Source organism: Cervus elaphus, chromosome 30 (assembly GCF_910594005.1).
Source record: "Cervus elaphus chromosome 30, mCerEla1.1, whole genome shotgun sequence".
Classification (NCBI taxonomy): Eukaryota; Metazoa; Chordata; class Mammalia; order Artiodactyla; family Cervidae; genus Cervus; species Cervus elaphus.
The window spans coordinates 28671769-28695095 of NC_057844.1; the positions used below are offsets into that span (position 1 = coordinate 28671769).

At 36.4% G+C, this 23327-nt stretch overlaps 1 protein-coding gene across 6 annotated transcripts in view; it reads right to left on the reverse strand.

Annotated features, from left to right (window-relative positions):
* Positions 1–23327, reverse strand: part of PDS5B (PDS5 cohesin associated factor B) — a 172911-nt gene that overhangs the window by 13624 nt on the left and 135960 nt on the right. For 4 of the 6 annotated variants that reach the window (XM_043892501.1, XM_043892504.1, XM_043892500.1 and 1 more), the window contains exons 24-31: positions 18304–18427; positions 12368–12572; positions 10036–10150; positions 5325–5457; positions 4868–4987; positions 3804–3866; positions 3065–3210; positions 1565–1670 (exon numbers count right to left, since the gene is read on the reverse strand). In XM_043892501.1, the coding sequence (XP_043748436.1) occupies positions 1565–1670; positions 3065–3210; positions 3804–3866; positions 4868–4987; positions 5325–5457; positions 10036–10150; positions 12368–12572; positions 18304–18427 (1012 nt within the window). The remainder of the gene's footprint in view (positions 1–1564; positions 1671–3064; positions 3211–3803; positions 3867–4867; positions 4988–5324; positions 5458–10035; positions 10151–12367; positions 12573–18303; positions 18428–23327) is intronic. The other 2 variants (XM_043892503.1, XM_043892502.1) reach the window with 1 other exon arrangement.

Consider the following 23327-nt stretch of genomic DNA (forward strand, 5'->3'; position numbering starts at 1 on the left):
ATCAAGCCTGGCATTTTGCATGATGTACTCCGCATAAAACTTAAAAAAAAGCAGGGTGACAATATACAGCCTTGTCATACTCCTCTCCCAATTTTGAACTAGTCCTTTGTTCCATGTCCGATCTAACTGCAGCTTCTTGTCCTATGTATAGGTTTCTCAGGACAGGTAAGGTGGTTTGATATTCCAATTTCTTTTAAGAATTTTCCAGTTTGTTGTGATCCACACAGTCAAAGGGTTTAACATAGTCAGTGAAGCAGAAATAGATGTTTTTTAGGAATTCCCTTGCTTTTTCTATGATCCAAGCGATGTTGGCAATTTGATCCCTGGTTCCTCTGCCTTTTCTAAATCCAGCTTGTACATCTGGAAGTTCTAGGTTCACACTCTGCTGAAGTCTAGAAGGGTTTTGAGCATTCCCTTGCTAGCATGTGAAATAAGCACAATTGTATGGTAGTTTGAACATACTTTGGCATTGGAATGAAAACTGACCTTTTGCAGTCCTGTGGCCATATTTTAATATAAATGTACATGAACAATAATCCCTTTGTAGTGAAATTTCAATGTGAAGCTGGTAGTATACAAAAAAGATGATACTTTTTCACTATCTATTGGTCTTTAAGTTGAACTTCTACCTTATAATGTCAGCTCTCTGAAGACATTTCAGTAAAAACAAGCTTATTAATAAGGTTCTTTTGAAAAAGGATGCAAAGTTACACAAAAGACAGCAAAAGCTTATCAACTACACATATCAATCTCAAAAGGTCATAAATTCAGAACTGTTCTATGAAAACATAGACTTTATTCTGCATTGCTCCAAAATGTAGACTAGATATGGAATTTATAGGATAACAAAATATTAACCATGTTTTCTAATTTGGCGGGGGGGAAGAAGAGCAGTATATGTGGGTGTGGGTAACCTAGCTGAAGTCTCCAACAAATGGGAGAAATAACAGGCTTTCCACTTAAGGCATTTTCAAGCACATGGTAACTATTCTCATAAATTATAAAGAAGGAATTTCTGCACTAACGGAGAGGTCAGATTAGAAGACATAAATAGCTTTCCCACTCAAGGATTCTTCTATAAATCCAGATAACAAGGTTCCTTTCTGGCTAAGCAATCAATTTTTAATTCTGCTTGGGTGAAATTTTTAAACAGCCAATAATAATCAGAATTAATACTATAGTTAGGATTCAGTAAGAATTTTAGAGTTTTAAGTAGAAAGAGAAACAACTTGCTAAAATAAATTACTGGAGAAACCTGAAAAAAAACTGAAAATCATTTAAACTTTGTAGGATATGTAAGTTTGGGCCACTGGAAGACAAGAAGTCCAAAGCTTTAAAGAATAAAAACTGCTTACTAGAATGGTAAGACACACAAGAAATTCAATATACTTAAATTACATGGTAGAGGATAATTATAAACTCAAATTTGTGATTAAAACCACTGAAGTAAAATCAGATGTCAAACTTGAAAGTAATATTAACTGGTTTCAGTGTAAAAATTATTATTTACATAGTAAGAATTACTATTATTGTACTTATTATAAAATCAAATGAAATATCTCACCCTTACAAGATCAGAGTCGTCTCTCTTGTCACTTTTTTTTCCCGGCAAAGGTGAAGACATTGTGTAATCTTCATTTTCACTGTGATCCATTTCAGAACTATCAAGCCTTTTAATACAGATATTTGTTATTATTATTACAATCAAACCTTAAAAGTTCTTCCTGTTTCCAGTGTAGCTTTATAGCTTTATGAACAAAAAGTTTCATTCTTTCCAAAAAGTATCCATTTTATTTTCATGGTGGTTTAGTCCGTAAGTCGTGTCCCACTCTCTCGCCATCCCATGGACTGTAGCCCACCAGGCTCTTCTGTCCATGGAATTCTCTAGGCAAGAATACTGGAGAGGGTTGCCATTTCCTTCTCCATAGGCTCTTCCTAACTCAGGAATCAAACCCGGGTCTCCTGCATTGCAGGCAGATTCTTTACCAACTGAGCTGCAAGGGAAGCACTTTAATATATTTAACACCATTTGCTATTTTCCAACCTTCTCCCTTTTCATGCCTGCCTGAGATTACTATCAGTTGACTCTAGCTCCTCTATCCTCCATCAGTAACCTAGGTAACCTAAAAGCGCAAGTCAGATCACTAGACTCTACATCTTCCAGTTTTACTTAAAAGTCAAACCAAATCCTTTACATTATCAACAAAGGTCAAACATAATCTGGCTACCTCTCAACTTCATCCCTGACCATTATTCTCTAATCCCTACTCTCCAACCAAAGTGATCTCTCATACACACCTAGCCCATTCCCTTAGAAAGAGTCCTAGTGAACAAAAAAGACAGAACTTAGAAACTAAACAACAACAAAAAACAAAAACTGCTAAAACTAGTTAAAGTGTAAATTATTTTCCTTTTTTCTTAAGAAAATAAAAAACTGAAAGAGCATAATTTAAACCACATTTTTAAACATTTTTAAAGCAAAAAACTTAAAAAAAAAAAACAACTTATATACATGCACAGTAAAAGAAGTTCAAAACCACATCAGAGATTCTCTCCTACACTAGATTACTGTATACACTATGAAGACGTTGGGTATTCTTCCTAAAACTTTTGATGCATGTACAAGCACATGTAAATACAAATTCTTCTTAAAACCCAAAAATACTTTACACACTGTTCTATTCTTTGTCTTTTCCACTCAATCACATATTGTGGAAACTCTTCCTATGAGCTCATACGTCATCATTTGTAAAGGACTATGTATTCCACTGTATAGATGAGCTGTAATTTAAAGATTTAGATTCACTGGACACTTAGTTTGGAAACCAGCTTATGTCTAACAACAGATTGCCCCAACAAGCTAAAATATGAAAGGCTACAGAGTACCCATCTAAGCGAGTAAGCAAATACGTTTACCTTGTAACTGGCTATCAGTGTTAAAACAGGAATGTACAGATATGCACTGACTTTCACTCACTGACACTAACGGTAAAATATGTTATTTTAGATCTCACAGCCTTGGTGGAGTCCTTAATGTAAAGCATGGTACTGCTTGTGTACTTACCTCCCTTTTATTCTTCCAGGAGAGCTTGGATTTGAGCTGCTGCTTGCATTGCTTACAGTTTCCATTCGTGATGATTTTGTCTGAGACTGTTTGCCTGCTGATGAAAGCGGCTTATTAACAGCTCCTAGAACATTGGTTGTTTTGGGCTGAAATGAAAAATGCATGTCTCTTTCTATTTGATAAAAGCCAAAGGAAACTCAGACATAAGGAATCACAATAACACCGCCAAAGTACTTACACATCAATCACCACAAGCCTGCCTGTCCTTAAGCAAAATCAGAATTACAAACCGAGCATCATGTGAATAAATAAAAACTGTACTAACAGAATAACAGTTACGTTTCTAAGTTATCTACAGTAAGAAGGCTTACACAGAAAGTGAGAACACAAAACATGTATAGTCAACAATGAAAATTGACAATTAGACTCTTGCTAGCGACTTAGCAGCAGCATCAGCATCAGGGAAGGACATAAGATGTCTTTTTACTTTAATAATACAGAATAAGAAATTTAAGAAAGAAGATATCCAGGGTTTTACCATAAGCTAAAAAATATGTTCTATATCTCAACCTACATCTATATAGTAAAAATAACTTTTTCTTACTAAATGGAAGATACTGAATATTTCTATTTTCTTTTGATATACCAATTTAAAAGAAATACAAAATAATATAATTATACCAACAGTCACACTAAAATAAACTACCACATAAAAATTAAAACAATTTTCAAAACATACTTTTCCAGGTGTGAAAAATGACTTCATTTCTGGAGGCAGATAATTTTTGGTGTTACTGAAGTTCTGGAAGCAAGGGAAAAAAGACACAGTCAATGACTTCTGAAACACTGTATCTACGAAGCAATCCAAAAGTCGACAAAGCTTCAATTAGGGCAGCTTTTGTTTTAAAGTGCATTATAAAATACATATTTATTGAAACTAAAAATCAGCTGAAACAAAATTTCAGTCACTGATTTTAAATGCTGTAATAGCTAAAACTAACCTTGTACTAACTCTAGTATTAACAAAACATTTTTGACCTCTAATTTGCTAAGGCTCTAAGAGCACCTGAACAAAAACATGCTTATATATTAATACTCTCCAGGGAAGAGACCACATATATACTCCTTTTATCTTAATCATAAAAAAGTGAATGCCTAAATGGAGACAGTCCCTTTTTAGGTGAACCTACAAGGCCTGTTCCAACCTCTATACACTGGGGTTAAGATGTTAACTGGTGTTGGGGTTAAGATGTTAACTGGTGTTGGGCTTTAAAAAAAAAAAAAAGGTAATGACTTAAATAGACTATAAACCTCCAAGAGATTCTTAAAAATACCTTTTTGAGAATACTACTATACTTGAGTTTTCTGAAAGTGGTTGGGAAGATCCCTGTAATGTTCCCCGGGTATTAGGCCTGCTCTGATTCTTTCACATCAGTTAGAAATTTCAAGGGCTTATAATTTCAGACTGTATCAGCATTCTCCTTCCTGTTTTGAATCAATGGCCATTAACGCATTAATTTACCAGCTTTGATCACATTTTTGCCTGTGCTCTTAAAACTAGCATAAAACTCAGAAAACAATAAAAATAATAGATCATTTTAACTCATTTCTGAACCTATTTGTGTCCTCCGGCTTGGCCCATATTCTGATCTTGAACATGGTTAATTAAGATTCACGGCGACCTTTCCCCATGACGTAAATAATGGGTCAACTCTTGACACTGATTCCTCCTGATCTTCCCACAACCTAGTGGTGACAATACATTTTATTTCAACTTACACAAATAAATCCTAAAATAACTACCTTGTCAGGCTGGGTGAAAAAACGAGCTGGCAGTACTGGGTCTTTAGGAGATTCCAAACTATATGTGGTGCTTTTTGACATGATGATATTCATGGCAACATCACATACAGTATACAGTTTCTGCAATGGGTATTAAACAAAAAGAAAAAATCAGGTACTTAAGCTGGCAAACGAGACTCTATGAATTAAGAGTAATTCCAGAACATGCATTTAGTATGTAGTTTCCAGGACAACAGTACAAGTTAAAATACTTATTCTATTATTGTAATTAGTTTACTACTAACAGCATTATTACTACTCTCTACAGATTCTATATTAGTAAGTCTAATTACTAACACAAATACTACCATTTAACTACTAGTAGAAAAGGCTGATGCTGTCTACAAAAGTCTCATACCCTATACTGAAATGCTTAAAGTCAATACAGAATCATAACTATTTACAAAGAATTACATACTTCATTCATTTTTGCATCATCTGGTCCTTGAGCATCTTTTGTTTGTTTAATATTTTCTACCATCTTTCTGATAAACGCATGACTATTATTTTCATTTTTAGCCATTAGTATTTCCAGAACAAACCAAAGACACCTAAAAAATACCAAGAAAAAAATTCACTATTAAATACAGATATAATTCTAAAGAAAATGAACTTCAAGAGCAGAAAAAATTAAAAAGAAATAGCTATAAATCAATGGAGAAAAAAAAGTACATCACATACATATTACAACATATGAGCAATGTAGGTATGAATTCGTAACATCCTTTCTCAAAGTCTCACTAATTTTCCTAGGTAGACAGAAAAGTTAAAAAGAAACAGAAATGGTAGAAATACAGAAGTGATCTTAATCCCTAGCTATGGCAGGGAAAAAGGACTGCCTAAAACAATAACTGGGTCATAAAGTGAAGACTCTAATGTTCTAAGATTGACTGTGGTTCTGACTGAAGTCTTTAGGAAACTCTAACAACCTACCAAAATCACTGCAGATGGTGACTGCAGCCATGAAATGAAAAGACGCTTACTTCTTGGAAGAAAAGTTATGACCAACCTAGATAGCATATTAAAAAGCAGAGACATTACTTTGCCAACAAAGGTGAAGGCTATGGTTTTTCCAGTGGTCATGTATGGATGTGAGAGTTGGACTGTGAAGAAAGCTGAGCACCGAAAAATTGATGCTTTTGAACTATGGTGTTGGAGAAGAGTCTTGAGAGTCCCTTGGACTGCAAGGAGATCCAACCAGTCCATCCTAAAGAAGATCACTCCTGGGTGTTCACTGGAAGGACTGATGCTGAAGCTGCAACTCCAGTACTTTGGCCACCTCACACGAAGAGCTGACTCATTGGAAAAGACCTTGATGCTGGGAGGGATTGGGGGCAGGAGGAGAAGGGGACAACAGAGGATGAGATGGCTGGATGGCATCACCAACTCGATGGGCATGGGTTTGGTTAGACTCCGGGAGTTGGTGATGGACAGGGAGGCCTGGCGTGCTGCAATTCATAGGGTCGCAAAGAGTCGGATACAACTGAGTGACTGAACTGAACTGAACAACCCTAAGAGTCTTCATCAATAAATTGAGGGAAAAGTCAGGGCTGACAACTTTATATACTAAAGGGAAAAAAAAAGTTTCAGTACCTCAGTTTCAGGGTAATTATATTAAAGTCTATTCAAGAAAAAAAAAATGAAAGTCCTTTGTCTCTGTATTATGCATATGGAATGGGACAGAGTGATAGTACAGAGGAGAAAATGGGAGAAGAGGGAAATGTGAAACAAGGTAAATTCTAGAAGGGAAGAAAGTAACCTCTGAGACCTCAGACATAGGTTACAGTTTCTTTTCTCTGATAGAAAGATCACTCAGGGCTGTACTAGACTATTTATAAATACAGCTCCAAATATTTATTTAGTAAGTTTCAAGGAATATTTTATCATTAAAAAAAAAAAAACAAAAACACTGTGTTCTGAGAAAGGGGAATGGCTAAAAGTTTTCCTTAGTATAATCACACTGACACAGAATTCATTTTCGGAAAACTAATTGCTTATTTTTTAAAACTAGAAACTGTGGCAAAAAGAGGGTTTAAAGCCTTTTCTCTTGCCATGAGAAAATTACCAGTAATTTAATTTTATTCTCTTGAAGCACCACAAATACTTAACTATAAAACATTTCTATGAATCAAGAAACCAAGAGTTATTTTCCTTTAATAAGAAGCTAAAATCATAAGACATGGACATCACCAGATGGTCAACACCGAAATCAGATTGATTATATTCTTTGCAGCCAAAGATGGAGAAGCTCTATACAGTCAGCCAAAACAAAACCGGGAGCTAACTGTGGCTCAGATCATGAACTCCTTATTGCCAAATTCAGACTTAAATTGAAGAAAGTAGGGAAAACCACTAGACCATTCAGGTATGACCGAAATCAAATCCCTTATGATTATACAGTGGAAGTGAGAAATAGATTTAAGGGACTAGATCTGATAGAGTGCCTGATGAACTATGGACAGAGGTTCGTGACATTGTACAGGAGACAGGGATCAAGTCCATCCCCATGGAAAAGAAATGCAAAAAGGCAAGATGGTTGTCTGAGGAGGCCTTACAAACAGCTGTGAAAAGAAGAGAAGCAAAAAGCAAAGGAGAAAAGGAAAGATATTCCCATTGGAACACAGAGTTCCAAAGAACAGCAAGGAGATGAGAAAGCCTTCCTCAGCGATCAATGCAAAGAAATAGAGGAAAACAACAGAATGGGAAAGACTAGAGATCTCTTCAAGAAAATTAGAGATACCAAGGGAACATTTCATGCAAAGATGGGCTCAATAAAGGACAGAAATGGTATGAGCCTAACAGAAGCAGAAGATATTAAGAAGAGGTGGCAACAATACACAGAAGAACTGTACAAAAAAAGATCTTCACGACCCAGATAATCACGATGGTGTGACCACTCACCTAGAGCCAGACATCCTGGAATGTGAAGTCAAGTGGGCCTTAGAAAGCATCACTACGAACAAAGCTAGTGGAGGTGATGGAATTCCAGTTGAGCTATTTCATATCCTGAAAAATGATGCTGTGAAAGTGCTGCACTCAATATGCCAGCAAATTTGGAAAACTCAGCAGTGGCCACAGGACTGGAAAAGGTAAGTTTTCATTCCAATCCCTAAGAAAGGCAATCCCAAAGAACGCTCAAACTACTGCACAATTGCACTCATCTCACTCGCTAGTAAAGTAATGCTCAAAATTCTCCAAGCCAGGCTTCAGCAATACGTGAACCAGGAACTTCCAAATGTTCAAGCTTGTTTTAGAAAAGGCAGAGGAACCAGAGATCAAATTGCCAACATCCGCTGGATCATTGAAAAAGCACGAGAGTTCCAGAAAACATCTATTTCTGCTTTATTGACTATGCCAAAGCCTTTGACTGTGTGGATCACAATAAACTGTGGAAAATTCTGAAAGAGATGGGAATACCAGACCACCTGACCTGCCTCTTGAGAAACCTGTATGCAGGTCAGGAAGCAACAGTTAGAACTGGACATGGAACAACAGACTAGTTCCAAATAGGAAAAGGAGTATGTCAAGGCTGTATATTGTCACCCTGCTTATTTAACTTCTATGCAGAGTACATCATGAGAAACGCTGGAAGAAGTACAAGCTGGAATCAAGATTGCTGGGAGAAATATCAGTAATCTCAGATATGCAGATGACACCACCCTTATGGCAGAAAGTGAAGAGGAACTAAAAGGTCTCTTGATGAAAGTGAAAGAGGAGTGAAAAAGTTGGCTTAAAGCTCAACATTCAGAAAACTAAGATCATGGCATCCAGTCCCATCACTTCATGGGAAATAGATGGGGAAACAGTGGAAACAGTGTCAGACTTTATTTTGGGGGACTCCAAAATCACTGCAGATAGTGACTGCAGCCATGAAATGAAAAGACGCTTACTCCTTGGAAGCAAAGTTATGACCAACCTAGACAGCATATTAAAAAGCAGAGACATTACTTTGCCAACAAAGGTCCATCTGGTGAAGGCTATGGTTTTTCCAGTGGTCATGTATGGATGTGAGAGTTGGACTGCGAAGAAAGTCCAACTTGGACTATGAGCGCCAAAGAATTGATGCTTCTGACTGTGGTATTGGAGAAGACTCTTGAGTTCCTTGGACTGCAAGGAGATCCAACCAGTCCATCCTAAAGGAGATCAGTCCTGGGTGTTCATTGGAAGGACTGATGCTGAAGCTGAAACTCTAATCTTTGGCCACCTCACACGAAGAGTTGACTCACTGGAAAAGATCCTGATGCTGGGAGGGATTGGGGGCAGGAGGAAAAGGGGGTGACAGGATGAGATGGCTGGATGGCATCACCGACTCGATGGACATAAGTCTGAGCAAACTCCGGGAGTTGGTGATGGACAGGGAGGCCTTGCGTGCCACGATTCACGGGGTTGCAAAGAGTCAGACACGGCTGAGCGACTGAACTGAACTGAACTGAATAGCATAGGAAATTAATTTATTCAAAAGCACAGAGGTCATCCTTTACTATAACAGAAATAGGATCTCATCTCTATTTAAGGAAGTCTTACAAAGACTTCTCTAAATATCATTATATTCCCCCATCCCACACCCTGGCAGGTATATTCTTCTGGCACCTCAATAAGAATCTTTGAAAGAACTGCAACTGTCATAAACCGAATTTAGTCAGAGAATCAACAGTGAAGTATGGGAACAGTTCCCTGGTTATCAACTTGGCCCATTATTAAGTTAGACTATCTTTCTTCCTTATGGAGAAAGACAGGAACTGCAAAGGAAATACGCTTACCATGTGAATAAAAGAGTGTTAATTCACTCCACATAAAAATCTATACAGTGCTTCAGAAGAAAGTAGGAAAAGACAAGAATTAGAAAGCAAACTCTTTAACAGATAACTTCAATAGAAAAGAAATGCCAGACTGGTAGAGAAATAGGACAATAATACAGTAATTATGCTAGGATGTTTTGGGAATTATATAAGAAGTGAAATATGAAGAGATGGTAGGAAAAAAGAAAAAGAGAACAAATAAGGTAAAGAACCTTAAACTCCTAAGAAATGAAATAAATTTAATACACTAATTATAACTGAGATTCCATTATCATCAGGAAAGGGGAAAAACCTTCAGAAAATATGAAAATGGGATGGAAAAAGTCTTACTCTTTAACGTCTTTAAGTTGTTCAATATCCTGTACTTTGACATAATCTGGGTCATGAGCCAAAAGGTGTATTGTATATGGAACAACATACTCAGGTAGAAGAGACAGTAATTTTTCTGAAAAATAAAACAAAACAAAAACATCCAGGTTAGAAAACCAAATCTTACTCACTCTCTTTCTCTCTCTGATAGTCTATTTCTTGCATCCCAATAATTTACCACAATATTGCTGGAAGAAAAACACACTGAGAGGTCCAGTGCTGAGGCACCTCATAAAGGTCATTCCGTCGCCCATCACGGCCAACACTGATACGCCCACTAAATGCACCCTGTGCTGAGCCTACACAGATAAACATTTCAAGTTTCAACAGATATGAGAAAAAAGTGACCCAAACTATACTCAACACTAAGGAACATAAAATCTATTTTTCTTATTAGTAACTCTCTGTCCAACACTCCCTTGTAAGTTGCTGTGCAAAAGGAAAACAACTAGTAAATCTTTCAGTCAGTATGGCACAAAAATAGGAAGTAAAGGTTGATACTATTTAATACAATCTGCAACATAAAAACTGACAGAAAGGAACAGACATTGTTTCTAGGGCATTTTAAATAACAATGAAGTATCTTTTCAGTTTAAATTCAAATGTTTTAATATTTTGACTGAGATCAGTACAGTCCATTACACATACAAATGGAAATCCTAATTAGTTTTAATAAAGGTTACTCAAAAGACCAAGATTCATACTCTGAGCAGTTCTTTTTATACTTCCTAGTCTTGCAATTTTTGTTCAGTCTAGAATAAAATAATGTATGTGTCAACAAGGCACCAAATTTTCTTTATTTCTATCACTGAACTCAAAGAGAATAAGCTTGTATGTAATATTCATTTCAAGGTAGGTACAGAAGAAAAAAGTAACAAGGTTCAAAATTCAGTGAAATTTGAATTAAAAGTCTATCAAACATGTACTAAGTGCTTACTCTTTTCCAGACCTAATATTTGAGTAGGGCTTACTATTTTAAATATAAAAATGCATAATACTAGACAAAGACCTCACAGTGAGCACAGACAGGACCAGGACAGAAGCCCCACTTCACCATGCACCATGGACAGTACCCTAAAATAAGAACAGCTAATAACTTCTGAGTACTTCTTTGGACCATGCATTATGCCAGGTGCTTTATATATATAACTCTTTAATCATAACTACCATAAGATACAAGTAAAACTATACCAATCTTACAAAAAGGAAACCAAGGCTCAGACTGCATAAACACAAATACAACCAGTAAATGGCAGAGGTGAGATGTAACTCCAGAACCCCTAAGGTGAAGTAGGAAGAGAAAGAGGGTCCCAAAACTGTATTTTAAAGGATTCACAAGGGGCAAACTTCTCTCCTTGGTTTTGTTTATTTGTTTGGCCAGAAGGGGGAAGCAATTTCCAGACAGAGTTGACAACAGAGAAAAAAGCTGGCTACACAAATTTTAAATAATCCAGAGTACAAGGAGCAAAGAATTTACATTCAGGAGTAGCGAGAGGGAAAGTTTAAAACTCAGGCTGCGAGTTAACTACAAATGGTCATGCTAATGAGCTTCTACTTGATCCTCTAAGCAGAAAGGAGCCAACCAAGGTTTCAAGCACTGATCTGTTTTAGGAAGATAATTTTGACAGTGGTGTGGCTTGGCTGGAGGCAGGGAAACATTTAAAACAGGGAGTTAGTTAGGAGTAGATATGCTAATCCAAGTGAAATACAGCAGGATAGGGGAGTTGGGGAGAAACAGTGAAGACACCCAAAAGAAGAATTAAGAGGATTTAGTGATCAATGAGAGGAAAAAAGAAGGCATGAGGAATGCCTCTGACTTCTGACTTGCGTAACTGGATGGCTTTTAATGCTGTTGATCAAGTCATAGAAGTCAGGGACACAAAAACTAACAGTGTGGACGGAGTGACGTAAGCAGATTTTAAAAAGGCACACAGGACCCTGATATTAATGTCAGCTACAGGTGATAAAGACCTGGACTTTTTTAAACTAAAAGAGTACTTAGACAATCTTCATAAATGTACCTCTTACTGTTTCATTACCTCCAAAGTTCCTGCTTTTTCCCCTTAGCCTTTTAGTCAGTTGCATCAAGAACTATAGGTTGATATTTAAATACCCATGCATTTGTATTTTAAAATAACCTTTTACGAGGAAAAGTTGCTACTGAAAAACAGTAATAACAACTTACTTAATGAGGGCTAATTAGAATATAATAAACAACAGTAACATTTTGTGTTCCACAAAACTGAAACTGGCAAGATGGGAAAGTACACTCTTCATTTTCACACAAGCTTACCGCTAACAGCTGCATGCTGTTTCAGATACTCGCGTCTCACATTGATATTTTTTACCAGACACTGCCTGGCATGAGCTCTTCTTTCTTTTACAGGGTCTTTTGCACAAAGTGCACAAATTGCCATATACTCAAGTGGAAGCCGTAATCGAGAAAGGCCTTTGTGAAGTTTCTGAGCAAACACTTGTCTTACTTGATAACATTCATCCTGGAAGACATAATTATTCCACATGTTACCTACATGGTATCAAATAACGACAAATAAGGAAATAACGACTCTGGATAGGAAACCCACTCTATCAGGTAATTAGAATAAACAGCATGAGTACCCACAACCAGTGCCCCAGTGCATAGGACCGAGGTGGGACAAATTAACATGGACGTCAGCATGGTAACCTGGACCTTAAAATGACTGCCAGCTACCTGTGTGAGAACACACTGAACGCACTCTTAAAATAGATAAAAAACTAGTAAATATTAATCCACCTTAACTTAAATGAGGTATATAAAAACAAGTCTGAACACTATCTCACATTTACCTTTTTCATTTACTGAGCAGGATAAAACTCTGTCCAATTTATATATTTAGTTCTATCATTTAAAAAAACTGTTCAGATTAAAAAGCACAATTCCGAAGGCAGGAGTTACTTAATCCATTTCAGCAACATCACGTTCCTCTTAATTCTAAAAATGAACTGCTCATCACTGTGCCTGCTTTTCTCACACTACTCGCTCTCCTAAACCACCCACCTCCACTCTAGTAGCTAACCTGTCCTCATCTTCAAGGACAGCTCCCATACCTTCCAGAAATCACTATCTTTACCCCAAACCCTCTGTGCATATCCAGTACTGTGCTCTGCTAGTACTCTGTGCTATCTCCAGCCTAGCATTTAGTACACAGTATGAAAAGGACTGGTTTACCTGTCTTATGCAGTGCTGTTTCTTGAAGCCAAGCACTGTGATTTTATTCCTCCTTGTGCCTCAAAACCTAGCACAATGTCTGCTACAGATTATGAGAATTTTTTCTAAACTATAGGGAAAAGCTCAGTATGATTTTTGAACCATATATGAGATACAAAAAGACTTTCATTATTACATTCCATCAATGAACATAATGTGTGTTTGCTTTTCTTCAAAACCTAGGTTGCAACATCTTGCCCTTATCTTTAAATCCTTATTTTGTGCATCTTCTTTCATTTACTTTAAACTTCAGTTTATTACAATACCAAACAGCCAGTTTAAAAAAAGTAGTCAAGTACAACTACTATGGAGGATAGTATGGAGATTCCTCAAAAAACTGAAAATAGAGTCACCACACAATCCAGTAATCCCACTCCTGGGCACATAATCAGACAAAACTATAGTTCAAAAAGATACCTGCACCACCATGTTCATAGCAGTACTGTTTACAATAGCCAAGACCTGGAAACAACGTAAAGGTCCATCAACAGGTGAATGACAAAAATACAATGGAATACTACTCAGCCATGAAATGAATGAAATATTGCCATTTTACAGCAACATGAATGGACCTGTGGATTATGATACTAAGTGAAGTAGGTAGGTCGGAAACACAGATACTATCACTGATATGTGGAATCTAAAATAAGACGCAAATGAACCTATCTACAAAACAGAACAGACACACAGAACAGACTTATGGTTGGTTGCCAAGGGGGAAGGTAGAGTGGGGGAGGGATGAAATGGTAGTTTGGGGTTAGCAGATGCAAAGCATTATATACAGAATGGATGACAACGTTGTACTGAATAGCACAGGGAACTACATTCAATATTCTGTGATAAACCATAATGGAAAAGAATATAAAAAGAATATGTGTGTGTGTGTGTATATACACACTACTGAATTACTTTGCTATATAGCAGAAATTAACACAACACTATAAATCAACTATACTTCAATTAAAAAAAATAGTAATCAATAGACAGAACTACTATTATCTATCCTTATACTCCACAAAACAAAATTAAACTTATATCACCCCTTCCTCATTATTACTCCTATAAGGAGAGGAATTTTCAGTATCCAATTATTCATTATGAAAATATCCAATTACAAACAAACAATATAAGTAAAAGTCAATACATCACAAATATAGTCACAAATGAACAAGCTATTTGTAAGAATATTAAACAAGTGGGAGAGGGACAAATTAGAAGTATGGGATTAATAGTTACAAACTAGTCAATATTATCCTGGAGAAGAGAATGGTTACCCATGCCAGTATTCTTGCCTGGAGAATTCCATGGACAGAGGAGCCTGGGGGCTATTGTCTATGGAGTTGCAGAGAGACAGACATGACTGAGCAACTCTCACTTTCACTCAATACTATTATCTAATATAATAAGCTATAGTGGAATATAACCTGCAGAAGCAACCGGCATCACTATACTCGTCACACCTGAAACTAACACAACACTGTAAATCAAATATACCTCAATAAAGCAAGCAAACAAACAACAACAAAACACTGAAGAGCACTCAAATATCCCTCCACACAACAGAGATACATTTCCAAGGCCATGTTTTTGTCATTCTTTCAGTAATCACTGAAGATCTAATAGTACAATGCAAATTAATTACAATGTCAACCGTGAATCACAGCAAAGGTAGGAGAGTTTCAAAAGATCATTAAGATAATGTTAGAAAAAAACTGTCAAATCATATGCAAAGCAACTGACACATTTAACAACAAAAGATGAGAAAATTGACAAGAACGATGATACAATGGGTACAGCTAAAGAGAATCACCTAAATAAAGATTTAAAAGATGTGCTCCTGCGAAATGAGGAAGCCTTCCAATGTTTGCTCTGGTTTTTGCAAAGATTTACCCTTTACGCTAGCTTATAAAAAATAATATGAAGTAAAGAACAGATTTATCCTTTTGACTAGGTTATTAAACCAGTCAATCCTAAAGGAAATCAACCCTGAATATCCACTGGAAGGACTGATACTGGAGCTGAAACTCCAATACTTTGGGCCACTGATACGAAGAGCCAACTCATTAGAAAAGACCCTGATTCTGGGAAAGATTGAAGGCAGGAGGAGAAGTGGATGACAGAGGACAAGATGGTTGGATAGCATCACTGACTCAATGGATATGAGTTTGGGTAAGCTCCAGGAGACAGTGAAGGACAGGAAAGCCTGGCATGCTGCAGTCCATGGGGTCACAGAGTCAGACACAACTGAGCAGCTGAACAAGGCTATTAAAAGTATGAAGTAAAGCTTTACACTTTGACTAAGTTATAAAAACATGTGAAGCAGAGGACAGAGTGACACAATTTTTATCAGGAAAAACACACTCTCAAAAAAGCAGACACTTGATACTTTCATGTTTATGGTTATAACCAGTGACTGGTTCAACATAAGGAAGATGGTATCTATACTACCAAATATTTTTCTGAGATAAAGTTCCAATCAAAGCTTTTATTGTGCTACTAAGAAATTCACTTTAGTCTGCATATTAAATAAACTTTTGTGTTAATTTCTGCTGTACAGCAAAGTATACTTTTTAAGTATAAATTATTCTCAGTTATTTGTAGTATCTTGTAAATAGTTCAATTATTATGTGTATTGCATTGTATTAACAGCACTTATATATTCTGTTCTCCTAAGAGGTTATCTTCTTAAGGGCTGTAGCCATGACTCACCTTTGTATCTGAAGAACCTAGAACAATGCAAAGCACATAGAGGTACACAGTAAATTTTCATGAAGTGCATTCAAATTCTAAAATACCTAGATTGGCCTGGAGAATTCCATGGACTGTATAGTCCATGGGGTCACAAAGAGTCAGACATGACTGATTGACTTTCAAAGGCTTCCCTGGTGGCTCAGCTGGTAAAGAATCTGCCTGCCTGCAATGAGGGAGACCTGGGTTCAGTCCCTGGGCTGGGAAGATCCCCTGGAGAAAGGAAAGGCTACCCACTCCAGTATTCGGTCCTGGACAATTCCACGGGCTGTATAGTCCATGAGGTCGCAAAGTGTTGGACACGACTGGGCCACTTTTGCTTTCAAGATTTGTATTACTGAATTTTTATTCCTCCAGATTTAGTTTCTATTCAAATACATGACAAAGGCCACTGAGATACAACATTGCCTTTAAAGAGCTCAACTCAAGTAAATACAAATAAACCACAGGCATGTAACTAAGCACAAGGCAAGTACGTATCAGGACTGTAGATAAAATCTGTAGGGGATCCAAAGGAAATCTCTTGTAAGAATAAGGGCAAGTTTCATGGAGAAGATTGTGTCTGAGCCTTGATTTGCAGAAAGAGTTGGATTTGGGGATGTATAAATGAAGAGGGTGAAAATAAAATTAGAGGGAGGCAAACCACAGGTACATAAAAGAAAGAAAAAAGTTCAGCTTCACTGAAATAAACACAGGTAAAGGGTGGTGTGCTAAACAGAATTTTTAAATGTATATGTGGGTCCAAATATTAGAAGGGCTTGAATGGCAAGGTAAAATATATGCAAGTTTTCTTTCTTATGAGTACAAGCCCATAAATATTTCTGACCAGGGGAATAACATGACCGGAACTTGATAGGGAAATTTAACACACCATAGAGAAAGTCTCCCAACAGCACAGATGACAGCTAACGATGGGTACAGCAATCAGAATGGTTAAGGTTAAGAAGGTATGAATAAAACAGATGTAATAGATATCAAAGGACAGAATTATCTGTACTTTTGTAACAAGGTGCAAACACAAGCAAACAGTCAAATATAAATCATGCTTTTAGGTCTAAGAAATGCCATTCACCTTTACTTAATGTTTATTGAGATTCTCTGCATGTCAGGAAAGAATAGATTTGGAAGAGATTCAGTCTTACGTTCTCAGAAAATAAAAGTTTCAAATTTCTGTTTGGCTTTGGAAGTGGGTCCAGAAACTTGAGAAGGGCCAGAAAATGTAGTTGTGAAGTATGACAAAAATCAGGAGACAAAAGCCAAAAAAAAGTATTTCAAAAATAGAGGTGCAATAAATAAATAAATTTTAAAAAAATAAAAATTAAACATGCAAAGAGTTGTGTCAAATGATGCCAAAAGGACATGTATAATAAAGATTAAGACCACTGGACTGGGGGACTTAATTAGATCATTTCTGGAAAACAGTGAAAGCAAATGCTAAAACGTGAGCAGGTGAGAGTGAGAGGAGAAGAGAGCAGAGACAAGCCTGTGGTTGAAAGGAACAACCAGATTAGGACAAAGCTTTGTTTACAATAGGGTAATCCCATATTTTTAAGTTGTGAGAATGTGCTAATAATTAACATTTTACAATTAATACATGTTTCACAGTCAACAGAATTCTAAAACAACCTTTAAACTTAGGTAATCTGAACTTTCACACTGGGAGTTTGGTGACTGAGACAGTAACATATACAGTATGCTAGAAAAGAAAGTCTCTAGAATTTAACAAGCATGGATGTTCTCTGGACAGAGTGGACATTTAACTAATGATCTGCACATACTTACTATACAGCAAGTTTCAAACAAAGTCCATCTCTCTTAACATCCATACTTGTCCTAATTTTTTTTTTTTAATTTCTACTGAACAGCCAATACCACTAATACCCTGAGAAATATCATACCAAGAATCCAATAAATCGATAGACTCCAAGTACTACCAATTTGAAAAATTAATTACATATGTTGTTTTCTAACAAATTTAATATGTTATTTTTAAACAACTCTCATTTTATGGCAAAATAAGGTTACCTCCAAAATTAAAGAGGAAATAGTAAACCAGAAAATTATGGGTTTTGCAAAAATCTCATTTCTCATATTGCCTAGTCAAGTATCTGAATAACAGCACCAAAACTAAAATCATAATAAACAGATGTTTTAAATACTGAAGTACCACAAGTACTAAAAGTCAAAGGACACAAAGAATCATGTTCTGTACAACAAGCCATTTTCCTTACATTGATAGCTAAAGCACACAGCTGATACTGTTCTAACGTGATAATCTCATGGTAACAGGGCTCCTGGGCCAGCTTCACAATTGCACTCCCAGCAGCGAGTCTCAGGCGTGACATATCTGGTTTACTGAAAAATAAGCAAGAAAGAATATGAATTAGATTTCTGTACATCTGCACAAGAACATTCCTACTTTGTATATCTAACTTTATAAAAATTCCTCTGGCCAAAAAAAAAAGGCATAAAACAATTCAGTGATACTGACCACTATATTATGCTTGGAAGATGGTGTCCAAAGCACAAAATTCTTCTTTGAACACAAGTCTAAGCTAGTCATTGAATTCTCTTGTTCTACACAGAAAATTTTCAGACAAGCCTAGGACAAATCTATCTGTATGTTCAGTTGTTAGGTCTCAAGTCTTCCACTATGGACTTTTCTTGGGATATATGTTTACTTATGTATTGGGCACAAAATATCATAACTTGCTGATCATTCAACTAAAACTATGGTGTAAAGTACAAAAGAAGTTAACATAAAAGCAGGTACAGTAGATTTAAAAAATTACTATATTTAGCTAGTATTCAATTTTGAAATATTATCAAGAGCCTCTTTTTAAGGGAAGAAAATCTATTGTAAAATGGGATATATTTCAGCAATTAGGAAATTCTTAACTAGTAAATAAATATATTTAAATAATCCTTCCTAATACAGAGACATATCAGATGAATTACTGATTCACTGAAATATTGTAAGTGGGGAAGTTGTAACTCCTTAATTAGGACTCCCTACATAGCTCCATAGTAAAACATTATTATTTACTATACATACAACATATACACCATACTGAGAGGGATGTAAAAGAGGCAAAAAAAAAAAAAAAAAAAAGCAGCAAATCTTAATTAATCTTCCAGGATGCAAAAGAGACAAATCTTAATCTTCCAAGATCTAAAGATCTAGTTGGTTTAAGACTCTTCCTTTAGCTTTCTAACAATTACATAAAAATATTTACTGAATGTATGCTAACATTAATGAGGTTCTGAAGTTACAGGTTGCAGAGATATTTTCAGTTCATCAATAGCAATATTCCAAGTAGTTATTATAAGATAACTCACTCAACCACTGCTAAGGAAAGTCTGATTTCCTTGTTGGAATTTAGTAAAATAAAAAAAGTAATTAAAATACTTTGTGTGTGTATACACACACACTCAGTCGTGTCTGACTCTTTGTGACCCCATGGAATGCAGCTTGCCAAGCTCCTCTGTCCATTACAACGTTTTTGAAGACTAGTTCAAGAACGCAGACCCGAGAGCTCCTGCGCGGGGCACGGGTCTGGCCTTAGCAGCTGTGGGCTTTGTGGGCTCGTACACTTGAGGGCGGGCCAGGCCAGGGTCTGCAGTGCCTCCACAGCTCCCACAGCAGGTCCAGGTATGCAACTACTACAGTCTTGGGACTTGACTTCAGTGTATCTGCACTGGTGACCTTGTGAAAACAACTCCTGAGAGACACCAAGAGCAACTGCCAGCATATCCACGCTTGAGGTGAGGCGAAGGCAGTGCCAACAACAGTGACTTCAGGCAAAAGGTGAAGGTGATACAACAGAGCATACTCACAGGTACATACAGCTCCAGTGGAACAGCACTCAGTGGCTCTCCTGGTGAGAGGGTTCCAATCCTACCTCCCTTGCACTGCAGATCAGAAATGGATCTGGGGTCCTCTACTCCAAACAACTTGGGAGCAGACCCTGCCCCAACAGGGCAGTGACAATCACAGACCAAAGAGGAGGCCTGGTCAATATCCTGTGCAGGCTCTGGTCACTACAACATCTGTCACAGCTCCTATCAAGGGGATAATGGCCAGTATACACGGAAGAAACAGGCTGTAGGCATTCATACTAAAAAACAGCCCTCACACCAAAAAATATTAAACTCACACAGGCTACACAGGGTCATCCCAACATAAAAACAGCCCTCAAAGACCACAGTAAGTAACTGTTACAAACTCACAGAGCAAAAGAAATAAAAGTAAAATAAAGAAGCAGAAAAAGCACTCCCCATTAAAAGATAGAATTCCCCTGGAAGAACAATGAAACAGACTTCTTCAATCTAACAGACACTGAATTCAAAATGGAGAAAATGAATGAAAATACTACAGGAATTAAGAAAGGCCACTGATAGAGATGCAGATTACTGTGAAAAGGAATTGGAAACTATAAGCAGGGGCCAAGGAAAAAACAGAGAATTCATTAGAAGAGACCAAAGCTGAACTAAACGCTATGGACAACAGAAGGAATAAGTGACCTGGAAGACAGAAAAATGGAAATTATCCAAGTAGATCAGCAGACAACACCCCCCAAAAAAAGGCAATATAAGAGACCTATGGGGTAATATGAAGCATGCAAATCTATGCATGACAGGGATTCTGGAAGAAAAAAGAGAAAGGGGAATGAACATGTCCTTGAAGAAATTATGACTGAAAACTTATCAGGCCTAAAGAAAGAAATAGATATCCGAATAGAGGAAGCACAAAGTGCCCTTAACAAGATAAATCCAAACAGACTTATACCAAGACACATTATAATAAAAGTGGCAAATGTTAAAGAGAGGATTTTAAAGGCAGCAAGAGAACAAGAGTTAACTACAAGGGAACCCCCAAAAGGCTATCAGCTCGTTTCTCTACAGAAACACTGCAGGACAGAAGGGAGCAGCAAGATATAGTCAGAGTCCAAAAGTGAAAAATCTGCAACCCAGGATACTGTACCCAGCAAGATTATCCTTTAGAACGGAAGGAGAGAAAGAATTTCTCAGACAAACAATAACTTAAAGAATACAATACTAAACCTATCTTAAAAGGATATATTGAAAGGTCCTCTCTAAGTAGAAAAGATCCAAGAAACTATAAGAAAAAGAGAATCACAATTGGAAAGTAAGTCACTGAAATAAGTACACAAATTCTTTTTTTTTTTTTTTAATTTTTTTATTAGTACACAAATTCTTTAAAAAAATAAAATTACTGTGAAAGCAATGATTACCAAAATGAACAGCAAAAGTGTCACTATGAAGATGTAAAAGGACAACAAAATTATAAAATGTGGGAGAGGAGAGTAAGAAAATATAGATTTGTCTTTTCCTAGAATGTGTTTCAGTTTGTATGATTACCACCAATCTAAAGCAAGTAGGTATACGAATGGGTTTAATGTATTTGAAAACCAAGGCAAGCACAAATCAAAAACATAACAACAGATTAACAAAAACCAAAAAGAAGAGAATACAAGAATAATACTAAAGAAAACCATCAAACCACAAACCTAAAGTCTGCAGATGGAAGGAACTAATAAAGATCGGAGAGGGAGGAAATAAAACAGAGATTTAAAAACAATACCAAAAAAAAAAAAAATCAATAAAACCAAGAGCTGATTCTTTGACATGGCAAACAAAAATTGACAAACCTCTGACCAGGCTCACCATGAAGAAAAGACCCAAATAAACAAAATAAGAAATCAAAGAGGAGAAATCACAACTCAAACTGCAGAAATACATAGAAACTGAAAGAGAATTACTATGAACAACAGTAATGAAAGAGAATACTATGAACCTAGAAGAAAAGGACAACTTTTTAGAAACATACAGCCCACTAAAAAGCAAGAAGAAATAGATAACCAGACCAATCACTATAACTGATTCAGAATCTGTAATTTAAAAATCCAAACCAAAAACACTCCCTACAAAAAAACTTTAAGAACAGATGGCTTCAATGGGGAATTCTATAAAACATACAAAAAAGAACTTCTTAAACTCTTCCAAAAGAGTAAATAGGAAGAAAACATTCCCAGAGACATTCTATGAAGTCACCATCACCCTGAAGTTTGGTAATGAAGTTACCAAAACCAGACAAAGACACCATCAAAAAAGCAAATTACAGGTCAATATCTTTGATGAATAAACACAAAAGTTCTTAAAGTATCAGCAACCTGAATTCAACAACACATAAAAAAGGTCATACACCACAACCAAGCTGGATTCACCCCAGGATCACAAGGATAGTTCAACACATGCAAATCAATCAATGTGATACACCATATCAACAAAAGAAAGGATTAAAACCACATGATCATGTCAACAGATGCAGAAAAAGCACTTGATAAATCAAGTCAACATTCACTCATGATACAAAATCCTTATGAAAATGAGTACAGAGGGAACACAGCTCAACATAATAAAATCTATTTATGATGAACCCACAGCCCATATAATATTCAACAGTAAGAACTTGAAAGCCTTCCCAGTAGACTCTGGAGAAAGACAAGGATGCCCACTCTCACCACTTCACTTCAACATAGTACTGGAAGTCCCAGCTAAAGCAGAGAAGGAAAGGAAATAAAAGGTATTCAAATTGGTAGAGAAGAGGTAAATATTATTATTATATGCAGATGATACGATATAGAAAACTCTTAAGACTCCACACAGAATCTACTAGAACTGATAAATGAATTCAGCAAGGTAGAAGGATATGAGGTTAATATACAGAAACAGGCTGCATTTCTTTACACCAACAATGAAATATCAGAAAGTGAGTGTAAACAAACAATCCCTTTTAAAACTGTACCACCAAAATAAAATACTTAGGAATAAATCTGACCAAGGAAATGAAAGACTTATATGCTGAGAAATACAAAATATTAATAAATAAAACTGAAGATGATTCAGAGAAATGAAAAAACATCCCAGCTCTTGAATTGAAAGAGTTAATACTGTTATTAAAATGACCATACTATTCAAAGCAATCTACAGATTTAAAGCGACACCTATCAAATTACCCATGAGACTTTTCACAGAATTAAAACAAATAATCTTAAAAGGTAAATGGAACCCAAAAAGACTCAGAATTGCCAAGGCAATCCTGAGGAAGAGTACAAAGCAGGAGGCATTGTCCTCCTGACTTCAGACAATGCAAAAAAGCTACCATAATCAAACCACTATGTTATTGGCACAAAAACAGACACGTGGATCAATGGAACAGAATAGAGAGCCC